This window comes from Sciurus vulgaris (assembly GCF_902686455.1).
Source record: "Sciurus vulgaris genome assembly, chromosome: 5".
Lineage (NCBI taxonomy): Eukaryota > Metazoa > Chordata > Mammalia > Rodentia > Sciuridae > Sciurus > Sciurus vulgaris.
In genome coordinates this window covers 168,014,461-168,029,092 of record NC_136465.1, presented here as the reverse complement: position 1 = coordinate 168,029,092, position 14,632 = coordinate 168,014,461, and the positions used below count along the sequence as shown (strand labels likewise).

Here is a 14,632-nt window from a genome sequence, read left to right as displayed (position 1 = left end):
GGAAATGTATATTCATATACCATGAAATTATTCCAAATCTATATCCAGTGATAACTTCCAACATGTTAATCCATTTTTTTGATATGTATACATATGTAGCTATTAGCCCATCTGTATAGTTCATCACTTTGGACTGAGGGGGTACTTGTGATTGTCAGTCGCTGACCCTTGAATCCTGTTCTTGTGTCTTAACAGATAGGGTGAGTTTTCTGGCTTGTCTTCATAAACGTGAATTCCATTGGTGAAGGCAGATGGCAGAAGGCAGATGGGGCAGATGTTTCTAACTGACGAGGGTGGCCAGGAAGTTGGATGTTGGAGTTGAGGCAGGCATGCTTAGTGATCCCCTGGGGACACCTAGGATAGCAGGTGAGGGATCTCCCATCTACCTGGCAGGGATGGAGGGGAGCCGGGTGGAGGCTGGCCTTCCTCATAAGGCTTCTGCATTGGCACCTTCGGGGTGGAATTCAGCTCACCTCCTGGTCCTTCTTCTTGTGTGGATTCCCATGTTGACTTCCTGGAGTAACTTTTGATATAAATTGGGATTTTCCTTAAAATCTGTTTTTAGAACACAGAGGTGTCTCTGGAAAGCCAAATCCATGAAGGAATATTTTTTGCCTGCTGGGTTTAATTTGAGATACCAGAGTTATCACCACAGGCAAACCACCGAAGACTGTTTTAAAACTTTGTACACATCGTGCAAGTTGAAATTACCTTCTGCAGATGGAGAGAGCGGGGAAATAAGTATCTTAAAGAGTTATTTTTCAAAATGTTATTTAAATATTAATAACATGAACTCAGGGGAGTCTGGCTCCCATCCTTCTTTCCCGCAAAGCCTAAATTCACCTATAGCCCTGCTTCAGTTTATAGATGAATAAAATGAGGGCCACCTGGAGCCAGCTAGCTGAATGCAGCAGCTGAACTTGAACCTGGATCTGTCAAACGGCACTGCCCTCCCCCCGCTGCCCTCCCTCCCTTCTGCCAAGAGTCTTGTGTCTCGGTGGCTCTTATTCTCTGCGACTTGTGGAGTGTGTGTGCAGAGTCTGTTTCCCAAGCTTCAGCATGAAAAGCTTCCCTCGGGGAGACTTCTCTCAAGTCAACATTCTTGGTTCAAGAGGATTTTGCTTTTTCAGTTTTCCTTTCTAGTCCAGCCCCTCCAGCCCTGTGGTCTTTCATCTGTTTCAAAAGAAGGCCATTTAGAAAATTCCGTCCCAGTGGCTGTAGAGAAGAAAGCCCGGCATTGACGGGCAAGATCGGCCCCATTAGGTGTTTGTCGCTGGCAACTTGCTGAACACAAACTCCTGAAGCTTGAGAGTGTCGCCCCTGGTTAGATTCCATTTATTCCCCTAACAGACGATTATCGGGAGTCTGCAGGTGACAGGCTGTCTGCAGAGTCTCAGGATGCAAGGAAGATCGGATGGGGTGGGGAAAACCCAGACCCGTCTTTCGGAAACTCCGAGGCTGGTGGGGAGAGGCGGGGGTTCCACTAGCCCACCTGGGGGAGGAAGAAGCACTGTAGGAATCTAGGGGGAGACACCAGGCCAGTCACTTCACAGACAGCTGTTCTTTGGGAGTTGGTGACATTCCATACGTGTCTGCAGTGGGTGGTTCTCCTCTGTCAAGGACTCTGTGTGGGTTTGCTCTCCAGCTGTCACCAGGTGACATCTCTGTTAGGGATGGGTGGAGATGAGCTCTGGTGGCCTGTGGGCTCAATTTCCACGTAAGTCACATGATTTATGGTCACATATTCAGGTGGAAGATCCTGGCTCTTGCTCCTTGCGTCTTGACCTCCCCTCTCTCCTTTGAAAACACCATGGCCAGTCTTCTGCCCTGGCCTAAGGACAGTGCCTCTCCAGGCTGGTTAGAGATTATCCATTTGTTCCTGTCTCTTCTCTGCACATTCTAGTCATTTCTCTGCATGCAGCTCTTCTTCCATTTGAAGGCAGAAGCTACTGAGGGCATCTCCACTGACTTGTGTTTGGGTGTCAGCTCTGATGGGGTCCAGGTGTGTGCAGGTGGATGCTGTGACCCAGCTCAGCTCCTTTCCCTTGCTTGTGCCCTCGCACCTCCTCAGGTGCCCCTCACGGTCCCCTCTGCCTGGAACCTGAACATCTGCCCTCTTGACCACACAGGAATCTGTCAGCATCTGCACCTGCTCTTCATATTGGTCCGTGGAAGTCTTGATTGTCACAGTCTTAGGGTACCCGTGACATCTTACCTTGATCTGTCTCATTAGGCTACGCCCTTTGACGTCCACCTATGTTCTGGTCTTTGAAAGCATAGCAGCTGGCTGGTGCTTGGTAGGTAATAGGTGCTACTTAACTGCTCCTTGAACCTGTGTCGGAAGGTACATGTACACATGCCACCTGGGAGGTCCCTTACAGAGTTCCTCATTTATGGATTTAACTGCCTCAGTGTTGTTAGACTGCAGCAGCATCTGTCATCTCTTGTGATAGAAGATTAGCAGGAAGTCATCGACCAGGAGGACTATTTCCAGGATCTGTGGGATATTTCTCTTCTGCAGTTTGCATCCATTTATAGCGCTAAGGACTCAGCCCTTCCTCTTTGCTCTTCCTTTCAGAAAGTATTATGAGGGAGGCCGAGGACTTCACGCTCCAGGCAGAGACACGGCGCTGGGATTAGGGATTGCCACTTCTGAGAGGATGCTGGGAATCTGCAGAGGGAGACGGAAATTCCTGGCTGCCTCTTTGACTCTGCTCTGTATCCCGGCCGTCACCTGGATTTACTTGTTTGCTGGGAGCTTCGAAGGTAAGAAGGGAAGACCGAGTGAGAGGGAAGGAGGGAAGAAAGGGAAGACAGGCTGTCAGAGGAGCCTTGGGGCCATCAGATGACAAGGTGGCATTTGGTAGAAGCCTAGAATATTGATGCCTGGTCTCAGGAAAGGACCTGCCTGGGGTTGCACAGGTAGGTGGGGGGCAGTCAAGTCAGCAGTGTGAGGAGAAGGAGAATAGCAAGTACAAACCAAGATGCCCGCGATGCCCTGGTGGGATCATGGGCACACTGAGTCCAACTCCTCTTGGGTTAAATGGCTCCCTGGGTCGATGGTGGGGAGACTGAACCGTGGAGATTAGCTCAGCTCTTCAGGGAACCAGGTGTTCCATTCAGCCATCCAGCTGTTCATTCATTTCTTCACACATTTTGACGTTGTTTGATGTCCGCGCTCGACCTCCTGCTGAGATAGGGAGATCAGGGCTCTGGACACTCGTGGGCTGGTGAGGAGACGGGGGTTAACAAATGGCTGCTGCACACGGCGGTGCGTGTTCTGCTGGAGAAGTTGGCTGCTGGGGGAGAGGTCTGTTGGAGCTGGGGATGAAAGATGATCCGACATCCCCAGTTGCCCAGCACAGGGCTGCCACAGAGTGGCCCTCCCCAAACACACGCACACAAACGGTAATCCCAGCACTATCCAGAAGTCAGTAGGAAGGACAAGGCACGTGTTTTCCAGCCAGCCATTTCAAATTCAGTGCAGTGTTCCTAGTTTAAAAGATGGCGCCCCAGCTTTGTGGGGGGCGGGTAGTGGCAGTGTTGACCTGCAGACTTTCTTTTTATTTACCCCCACACTTGAATTATGAGGGGGGAAAAATCAAAGGAAATCTGTCTCAAGGAAGTCACTACTATGTTTTTAAATACTTCTTTTATGCATAATTTTATTGACAGCTCAAGGCTACCTTTTAATTAGGAGCTGCACTTCACTTTCTGAGATTTGCCTTGAGTTAGCTGGAGTGACTGTAAACAAGGTGGAGCTGTGTGCTCGCCCAGCAGGGAGGTTGCGAGATTCCCAGCCCGGTGCTGGGACCCAGCACCACACCTCTGTCACGGTTCCAGTCCCTTGGCTACATGCCTGAACTGGTCAGCTGCGCAGCCAGATGGAATAGGTTGTGCCTGGGTGGTGGATGGGGGACTTCTCAAAGGGATCAGAGGGCGCGTGGGGGGGGTGCTGATCTTAGAAGAGACAGGAGGAAGCCTCCTCCTCAAGATGGCAAGAAGGAGGCCTTCCTAAAGAGGTCTGAGGCCACTGGGCTGGTGCAGGTGTAATAGGAGGACACACTGCCTCTCTGCAGGGTAACCAAACTGGTGTTCACTGTCATGGCAGAACAGTACCCGTGGCAGTGCCCAATGCTGACAGCGTGAACAGCCGGTGTTGTGAGCTCCTATTAGGACCAGGCCTTGTCCTGAGGACCGCATACCCCAGTCTTTCTTCACAACGACCCCACACAGACCCTAGTTAATACCCCTGTTTTACAGATGGGTAGTGTGGGGCACATAAGCTTTGGTGATCTGCCCGGGGCCTCCAAACCAGTCAGGATGGAGTCCCAAGAGCCTAAGTTTTTCTAAGATGCCATACTGTAGACTGGGGCTTCACCCAGGTGTGGGATTTTGGCAAGGACTGTGACAGAGTGTCACATGATGGTCTTTCTGCAGGGAAGTTGTTGAATTTTGATTTGTAGTCAGTGGCAGAAACCCAGCCCAAACTGGTTTTGGCAAAAAGGGGTTATGGTGATTAATATAATTAGTGAGTCTGACGATAGCTCAGGCATCAGGCAGGATTGGATCCAGCGGCTCAAATGATGTTTTTGTAGCCAGGTCTTTCTAGGTCCCTTTGTGGGACTGTTCTTCGTCTCTCCTTTGCTTTCTCAGGGTGACTTTTCCTACATAGAACCAGTTTGAGGTTTGCATATTATCCCACTAATCCCAGGAGAAAAGGGACACTTCTTCATCGTTGCCCAATATTGCTTCTGACTGGAAAACCTGAGTCACTAGTACTGACCGCAGTCCTGTGGCTGGTGGAGACTAATGAGGGAACACTGAAACCTGTCACAACTTTGGTCACAGGGTGAGGGGAAGGGAATTGCCTGAAACATGAAGGGAGACTGAGGGAGCGTTGGTTCTCAGTGCAGAGAGTAGGCGTTCCCGGAGAGCAGGGGCTTGCAGGGGAGCCAGGTGATGGGGAATTGGTAACTGGCTGTGTTCATGGTTTGGCGTCCATTTTAAAGACCCCAGGTGCCCTCCTGCTCCTGGTCTGGCCCTGGCTGCTGGGATGACTGTGCTCACTGAATATGTGTGATTCACCAGATGGGCAGATAGATCATGGGAAATTGGGAGCATGGAGGAAATACTGGAGTCCACAGTTGGGCCGCTGCCTTTATTTCTGGACTCCACACTGTTAGAGCAATCGAGACAGGTCAGCTTGCCTAGGTCAGCCACAATGCCCAGTCAGACCTGGCTACACACGAAAACAGCAGAGAGAATCGGGGCCCCTGGCGCTGGAGACGCCGGGGCTCAGGGCTCACATGATCAGCCTCAGCAAGCATTCGGAGGCTGTCGCCTGAGAGAGCTGACCATTGCTCTGATGGCCCCTGAGACTGTGGAGGGACGTGGCGGTAAGCCCGAGGTCAAGGTCCTCATAAGGAAGATCATCTGCCCAAAGCTAGAACGAGCTGCCCTGGAGGAAGGGAGACGCTCTGGGGACAAATGTACCAACACGAGTCCTGCTTTGCAGGAGGGAGTCCAGCAATAGGGACAAACACGCAGGATGGCCCCTGTGACCTGACCCAGGACTCAGAAGAGCCTGAGCGGTCATCTGGAGGCAAAGGCCGTCCCCCGCAGAGTGCTCTGCACATTGCCAGGGCACCTGGGCCCTTCCCTCCACAGGGCCATCGAGAGCTTCCTCTCTGCAGTTGAGCAACACAGAGTTGCGATCTATTTATTGACACCCTTGAGTTTTTGGCTTCATGGCAGATGAAGCCGTAAATAAGGACCGAGTTGCTGCCTGGATTGATGAAAACTACTTGCGCTGTGCGTGGGTTTACTTTTTTTTTCCAACCCAGTTTAATTTCAGCAGTCTCCTGAGAGCAGAGCCCGCCTTCCCTCTGGGATGCAGATGCTGCCAGCACAGAGGGTCGGGGTTGGGTTACCTGCAGCAGTGCTATAGGAGGGGAGGGCCCTGATGGTGACCGGGCCAGGCAGGCCCGGGGACCAGCGCAGCTAGGTGGCTGAGTGACTTGGGCCTTCGCCTCCTTCAGTGTGGAATGAAGTTCCACAAATGAGGCCCACGTGTCGGGGCGCTCCCTTCCCCAACGAGGCTGTGGTTCTCAGCTCTGATGTGATCGTAACCACCAGAAGCTTCTCCGCCTGTGGGGTGGGGTAACAGGAGAGGGAATGGGCTCACTGTGTGTGCTTCGTCCTGAGTGTGGGACCAGGGTCGAGGGGAAGCAGGCCTGGACCTGAGGTGAGAGGCCCTTTTCTGATTGCTCTCGGTGAGATCCTGTTCCTGGGGCCATTTGTCCATGTGGGTGGAGGATGCTAATCAGCGATGTTTTTGCTGGAATCTCTGTGTTCCTAGACCCACCTTCTCCATTTCTTCTCCAACCTGCCTTTTCCCCTCCGGTGTCTCGGTGAACACCCAGCCACACCGACCTCTGCTCTGCACTGTGAACTCCTCTTCCTTCCCCCTCCCTCCTGCACCCCTTGGATGCCATGTCCTGGCACACCTGGTCTTGGCCTCTGGCAGCTGTCTTTCCTGTCTGTCTTTCACCTCTGCTGTTGCTGGCTCATGGCCCTGCTGGGCTTCTTGTCCCCTCGCATCTCCTGATGTCCCTCTGTCATCCTCTACCAGGCCACACTGGCTCCTTCCGAGCCTGGCCCGCACTGCTCTGCCTTCCCTGAAACCCTCGCTGGCCCCCGCCGTTCCCTTCTGCCGCGTCCTGCCCGGCTGACTCGGATCCTCAGGCCTCGCCCCTCCTTCCATCAGCTCTCCTCCGGGCTGCCCGCCCCTTCCCACGCCCAGCACTCTGCTTTTCTTATTTCCTTGGCCACCTGCCTTCAGGACTGATGTGTGGGACACAGCAGGAGGGAAGGGGCCTTACGCTGGGGTCCCTCTTTCTGCACCTGCACCTGCTGCAGTGTCTGGAGAACAGTTGGTCCCAAACGTTTGTTCAGCGGATGATGGAGTGAATGAACATGCTGTCCTGGCCCGGCCTGCCCGCTGTGCACGTGATGGCCTCCTGGATGTGGTGCAGCGCCTCGCCGTCACCCAGGGTTTTTTGCAGTCTCTCCTCCCAGCCCTTGTTTCTGTCTTCACTCAGGTTATGGTGCCTTACGGAGCCTCAGCAAACTCCTGCCTTCTGCTTTCAGTTCTGGCCCTGTGTTCCTTCTCCCTGCATATGGTTCTTTCTGCTGCCACCCTTCTTCCAGCCACCATCTTCAGTGTCCACGTCCCACGTCATTTCTCCCTAATGTCAGACCACGTGGAAACCAGCGCTCATCAGTGATGGGCTTGATGTCCACTTGCCCCGAGTTTCTTGCGATCAGGGTCAGTTTTGCTCATCCTTGTATCCCAGCAACCCCCTCAGCTTTCACTACAAATGGGTCCTTGCTAATCATTTGCTGGAAAGGATTCTTCCTTCCAAACATTATCTGGAGGGATGCTTCCCTCCTGCTTGAGGGGAGCAAGCACACCTGGTAGGTCAGGGTTCCTGATGCCGTGAGCATCCGTGATCATGAGACCCGGGGACATGGTGCCCAGAGTCTCTCTTTCCTTTTGGGTTGTGACGTGAATTCCTGCACTTGAGAATTCTACCAAGCCCACCTCCATTGGAATTGAGACCAGGCCTGTTCCTTTCCAGCTGAATCACCTTTTCTCATGGGATGATGGGTTTTATCTGAGGTCTTTTCAAGGGGAGGAGTTCCGCTCTTACTGAGTGAGCATGTGGGTGCTTCAAAGCCATTGGCCACCGTGTTCACACCTGCTGCCCATGACAACTCTAAGCCAGCTGGTGCAGAGGCCTCCGTGGAGGGGGAGGCGGGTCAGGGAGGGCGTGTGTATTATTTGGTAGCAGATGTCTTCGGGGCATGCTAAGTCCCAGGCGTTTAAAGTCAGCGCCAGGAGCAAGCTTAGAGTGTTAATTTCTGAATGGATTTCAGCTCGTACCCACACTGGGTCTTTCCTGAAACCACGGCTCACTGTTCCGTCAACTCACACTGCTCTTGGAATGAACGTGTTTAAGAGTCATCGTGATCAATTTCAACAGAAAGCAAAGCGTCCTGACATCGGACCACGTGGAGAGTTGAACTGAGGGCCAAGGAGTTCTTAGCTAAAGCTCTTTATGTGCTTTATTATTCTGAGGGTCTCAAGGTACAGGTGCAGGAGAAGAGGGGAGAAGGAGTGTATTTCATCCAAGGGGGACTAGTCCCCGCAGGACTGATTCCCCAGCTTTGTGTTCACTGCCTTCATTCCTCAGCCCAGAGAATGTGCCAGAAGCTTTGTGAACTCAGACTATACAAGGCAAGAGTGAACAATTTGCTAGGGTTTCAGCCTCCCCCAAGGCCAGGCTATGTGGCAGCTGCGATGGCAGCCAAGCACATTTCCGCCTTCCCGCCGATGGTCTAAATGTATGACTTAATAAGGATATTATGGGCTGTAAGAACACAAGATGCTAAATGCAAAATGAAATGGAAAGTGTAATATAAAAGTTGTATTGATTTTTTTTTAATGGATCAAAAATGAAGTGCTCTTCTAGTTAGTGCTTAATAGCTGTTAGTGCTGAACTTGAGCAAAGTCTTACAAAGAATGTGGATGTGAACCTGAGAGTGAGTCATGGCTTTGGGGCCACAGCGCACAGTGGGGCTGTGCGTGCCGGCACCCTTCCTGAGGAGCCCAGGAAGAGCTCATGAAAGTCTTGGTATCTGAAAGGGCAGGGGAGCCACTCAGCATCGTTGGTTGTGAGGTGGTTGCTTGGATGACCTCTGCTTTTCTTTTACCCAGTCTTCAATCTTAAAATAATAGTGGCCATGCTGCAGAGTAGAGAAAATGACCCATATATCACTAGACTGAATCTCCTGAAGAAGCCATGGCAAGAGCTTAGTCAGGGAACCTGTTTTTTACAAATCTCAGTACCTCGCTTGAATAGTGTGCCCCCTTTTACTCAGTTCAGTTACTAATAGACAACTGTAGTCTGGCACTATTCAATGGAAAGTTCTGGAAATAAGCAATTTACACTTTTTTTTTTTTTTGGTATTAGGAATTTAACCCAGGGACAATTTACACTGAACCACATCCCCCATCCTTTTTATTGTTTTATTTTGAGAAAGGGTCTCACTAGGTTGCTTAGGATCTTGCTAAGTTTTGCTTAGCAAGTCCTTCAGCTTGTGATTCTCTTGCCTCATCCTCCCCAGCTGCTGGCATTATGGCTGGGCAGCACTGCACACAGCTAACAATTTATAAGTTTTAAGTTGCACATCCTTCTGAGTAGAATGTTGAACTTTCACTCTGTCTGTTCTGTTTGGCCCAGGACACAAATTATCCTTTTGTCCAGTGGATCCATGCTGTATATGCTACCCACCCGTTAGCCACTTCATCACTATCTCAATTATCAGATTGACTGTTTCAAATATCACAGCGCTTGTGTTTAAGTAAGTCTTGTTTTATTTAATAGCAGCCCCAAAGTACAAAATCAGTGATGCTGCCAGTTTGGACAGGCCAAAAAAGTCTGTGAAGTACTTCAAGTGAAAGGGTGAAAAGTCTCCACTTCAGGAAAAGAAAAAAAAATCATATGCTGACTTTGCTTATATCTGCAGTAAGAATGAATCTTCTCTCTGTGAAATTATACAGAAGGAAGAAGAAATGTGGGCTCATTTTGCTGTCACACCTCAAAACTGCAAAAGTTATGGCCACAGGGCCTGATGCGTGCTTCATTCAGATGGAAAAGGCATTAAATCGGTGTCTGTATGTGCAAGAAAAGCACAGTATCCCCAGGGCTCGGTGCTCCCTGCAGTTCTAGGAATCCACTGGGGGTCTGAGAACACATTCCCCTCAAATAAGGGGAAATTCTGTTTTAGTTTCCTAGGGTTGTTGTAATAAATCACCATAATCTTAGTATCTTAAGAAATACCCACATTTTTTAGAGGTCAGAAGTCCCAAACCATCCTTCCTACACAGAAGTCAGGGTGCCCTGGGACTGGTTCCTTCTGGAGGCCCAGGGATGACTCCAGCTTCTGACCTGTTTTGGCTTCTCAGGTTGCCCACAGCCTTTGCCCCTGGCTCCTTTCTCATCACCAGGGCCCAGAGTGGCATCCTGCCCTCACTCAGTCTCTGCTTCTGTCCACGCATCCCCCTCTTTGACTGTGAGTCTCTTCTGACAAGGACCTGCATGGTTATGTGGGCCCTCCCAGATTACCCAGGAGAGCAGGCTGTCATAGATCCTGGGTTGAACTGTACCTGCAGAGCCGCTTTGCCATGTGAGGTGATCAGACACCTTCTCCTGCACCCTGTCCATACTCCTGTCCTTTAGGGACAAGCGAGGGATGTTGTGCCAGCCACTTCTCATGTGAATATCTTATCCTGCCTGGAGTTTGCAGATCTTTGATCATTTGATGCTTAAATGTCCAGCAAAGTTCCCATCTCCTGAAAAAGGCATCATATTCTGATGTATCATTGTGAACTGTTTATAGAATTTGGTATCATAATAATTTGTGTATTACAGGCATTTAATCAGCAACCAATAGTGGGTTAAGGTTTTCTAAAAAGAAAGATCCAGAACTGCTGCTCCTTGGGAGTCCTGCTTTTTAAGGCAATTTCATTTAGTTTGGATACCGATTTAACAAAAGGAGAAGGATGCTTTAATTTAGAGAGGCCTTTTGATGATCGGATAGGTACACGTTAGTAGGTGTCACGTTAACTAAAAGAGAGCCATTGGTATAACTACTTCGGAAAGCTCTGTGGCTTGACCAAGCAAATGCCAAGCCTGCTCCGTGACTCACTAGTTCTCTCCCTAGAGACACACCACACAGGACTAAACACACCAAGGACTCATCCTGGAAGGGTCACACCAGCATTAGTTATAGTAGCACACAAGTGGGAAATTAGAAAGTGTCCATGAGTGTTGAGATAAATAAATAGTTTCATATTTATGGAGTGCAGTGCTTGGAATCAGGGAAAATGAAGATATAGTGTGGAGCAACAGAGGCCTGAGCTCATACAGATCCTGGGATTCTAACTCCATCAAGTTCAAAACCAGGTGAGCTTTCTGGAAGCCCCTACAGTCCACACGGTGGACAGCCCTGGGGGAGCAAGGGCAGCATGGAGACTGGGGCCGGGCATGAGGAAGACTTCGGGCTGCTGTTAGTGATTTATGTTTTCACCTGTGTGATGACTGTACAGGTGTGTCGCTTTCTGATAACTCACCAAGTAGTTCACTGAGGATTATCTCACTTTTTGGGATATGTGATTCCAATTTTTAAGCCTATGCAAATCTAGGCAGTTAAGTAAGTAGCTAAATTTGAAGTGATTTGGTAGGTTTTGCAGTCTTTTTAGATGAGAGGAATTTTACTCACCTTTGGGATTCATGAATTGATGTTGCTGTTTAACTTTGAAATTCAAATGCTTCTTAAGCATGAAACTTTTCTTTGGGGATTGATGTTCAATGCTTCTATGTAATTCTGTGCCCTCTTTTCCTTCCTGATATACTCCACCGTTTGGACAGATATTCACTGTAGGAGGGTTTGATCAGAACATTGACCTCAAGATCTGAAATTTGTTCATCAAATTCTACTTTTGAATGAGCGTTTTCATCCAGAGCAGCATTTCTACCGGGACTGGAGCAATGACATAGTTTCAGTTAATTTTAAGACACTATTATTATTGCTTGTCAGAGACATCAAGCCAGAGCGGATATGGCTACTGCCATCTGCATTAGTCAATAAACGTGCGTCTGCATAAAATCCTTGTGCTTGGAAAAAGAAAGAAAACTGTTGTGGACAATACGGGAAATGCACTGTTGAAGCTCCAGCCACGCTGGAAGAGGGAAGAGCTGCTTCCAGTGTGGCCTGTGAAACACATCTGGCTGCCTCTGGCCAGCAGTGTTGCTGCGCATGGCCCTCCCACCGTATCTACCATTTATTCATTCTTTGCTAATGGTTAAATGTTGGGACATGGCCAATACAAAGCAGGACTTTTCATTTCCTTAAAAAAATAGAAAGGTCTAGCAAAACCAGAGCTTCATTTCCTTGCAGCAGCCATCAGCCATCAGCTGGAACTGGGTAGCAGCCATTCCTTTGCCCGGTGCGTGAAGCTGTCAGTGGGTCTATCCTTCCTGGTCCCTTCCTGCATCACCCCTTCTCTGTGGTCGAATATGGAGAATGGAGAAGACAGGCCTTCTGGTGTCTAATGGCATTTCTTGTTGACCTTGCCTGGCGCAGACTTTGCACCTTTTGACTTACTCTGCCTGGTGCTGGGCTAGAGATTTGCATATAGTAATGCATTTATTCCAACAAAGAACTTCACACGTGCCTCACTTTATAGATGGGGAAACTGAGTCTCGGGGAGGATAAGCTGTTTGACGGAGGCCACCCACCTAGGGAAGGAGGGAACTGGCCTGGTCTGAAAAGATGCACTACAGACTCCCAGGAACTTGCAGGTACAGAAACAGCTGGGAGAGGTCACTCGAAAGTCAAGATGCTCCAGTTTTAGACAAGGACAAGGCAAACCCTGGGATGAGTGACAAGGGCTGTCTTGGCTGACCATGTTCTATGGCTCGCCGGATTATTATAAGCCAATAGAAGCAGAAAATTCGATTAGTCCTGTAATGCAATTTGCATTTTGTTTCTGCCATAGACTCATACAATTAAGAGCAGGAACACATATTCAGAATCAGCCAGCAGGCTCACAACCTAAGCAGATAAGACCTTGGAGCGCCACACAAGGACTTCGTGTAGGGCGGGGGCCACGGTGAGGTGGGCACACCCCTGAAGGACAAGCAGGCCCGAGTTTAAATTTTAGCCACACCATTTAAATCACAAGGTGACAACAGGCAAGTTACTCATCCCTGCAGGTCAGTATTTCCTCCATGAAAAAGGAGCATGTGTGTGGCCCACCCAGGTGTTACAAAAGCCAGCTAAACCACCTGCTGCACACAGTGGTTCTTCAGTGATTCTTCATTTTTCTTCCTTTTTGTGTTTTCCTAGAATCCAGGAAAGCCTCCTGGGAAGGGTGCAAAAGGTCACCCACCTGGTCCAGAAGCCCTTGGCTTTGCAGCTGAGGAAACAGGCCCGGGGACTGCAAGCTCACTCAGCCTGCAGCCTCAGCAATCTGGGTGGCAGCCTTGGACACTGCCCAGAGGGCGTGTTGCCACTCACTTCCTGCTGTTGTCCCTTCTCTTTTGTCACGGGGTAAGAACCCGAGCCTAACAACTGGACAGGCCACACCTGTTCCTTTGTATCCACGTGTATTTCCAGGCATTTGCAGCCTTCCCCAGGCCTTAGAAAGGGGCAGAGGAGACGCCGAGACACACGGAAGCTCTGGTCATCAGTCCTCCTACAGAGCCTGGGGAATGCGTGGCCAAGTTTGGAGAAACGTGAATGACCAGTCCTGCACACTTTAAAGAATGACAGCGTAGAAAGGGGCCATCCCCCGATGTAACGTAGGCTTCCCTGACAGATTTGCTGATGGGGGCCTTTGCTGATCAGCACGTCTGATTCTAGATCCCAGACTTTCCTTTAAATGCTGTGTGTCCTCAGCCGAGTCTCTTAACCTCTCTTATCCCAAATTGTGTCTTCTAAAATTAAGGGTGCTGCTACCTTGGTGGCAGGGTTTTTACGAAGACAATGAGAAGCCAGCCCCTCGTGCCTCGCCAAAGGGAGGTGCAGTGTGATTTTGTGCTTTGGATTTGCTGTCTGAGCTCTCAGAAGCAAAACCCTACTCAAGAAGCCAACAGAGTGGAATGTTTGGAGTGGGGGCAGAAGAGCCCCAGCCAGGCCAAGATGACCCCTCTCTCTAGGGTGGAGCCTTCAGATAATGGCTATTAGGCTTTTTTTTTTTGCTCCAGCAGAGGGCACTCCATGTCCCATTTCCCAGGAATCTGGATTCCCTGGCGGGAGCTCAGCCAAGATGGGGATTGAAGCTTGAGATGATGCCCCAGCCAGGAAGCCTCCTGCCTGCACCCGTTGACGGCATGTTCAGTTGGGTGGGGTGGCACCCTGGAATGCGAGCCCTGAACAAACAGGCACCGTCGCGGGCCCTGGGGGTGCAGCTCTGACCACGAGTGCGTCCCCACTTGTCGCGGACCCTGCTTTCCAGGGGATGCAGAGAGATGGGTGGTAGAGATTCATGCTCTGCTCATTGGGGGTGAGCCCAGCAAGGGGAATGAACCAGGGTGAGATGGCAGCACAGCAGGGGGCCGTGGGCTTGGTGAGCACGAGAGCAGAAGTCTCTTCCCATCCGGTGGACTGGGCAGCCTCGCTGGTGCGGGGGAGAAGGAGCTGTCGGGCAGAGGGAATAGCAGGAGGGTGTCTGGTGCCTTCCTCCACCTGCTGGTGGCTGGAGAGCAGAGGAGGGGGCGTGTGGCTCAGGAGCAGGCCCTGGGCAGTAGGAAAGGAGCCCTGGGCTCTGACCTCTCCTTCCTTGTCCGGCCCCTCCTGGGAAGCTTATTCCTTCCAGTCTGAATTTGCTTCATCTGCTGTTTAAAGTGAAGAGGAACTTGAGGCCCCTCCTCCTGCTTATACAGGGGTCTAGATCACTGGTTCCCACATTTGCCAGATGTTGAGAATTGCCTGGGACATTTGTTTAAATGCAGCATCACCACTGGGGACACCTATGACAAATGAAGATGCAGTGTCCTGC

General features: G+C 50.4%; 1 protein-coding gene across 7 annotated transcripts in view; it reads left to right on the top strand.

Moving 5' to 3' along the window:
- The window catches only part of LARGE1 (LARGE xylosyl- and glucuronyltransferase 1), a 493,033-nt gene that overhangs the window by 123,723 nt on the left and 354,678 nt on the right, over positions 1–14,632 (top strand). For all 7 annotated transcript variants that reach the window (XM_079141602.1, XM_079141604.1, XM_079141608.1 and 4 more), the window contains one exon: positions 2,579–2,766. In XM_079141602.1, the coding sequence (XP_078997728.1) occupies positions 2,579–2,766 (188 nt within the window). The remainder of the gene's footprint in view (positions 1–2,578; positions 2,767–14,632) is intronic.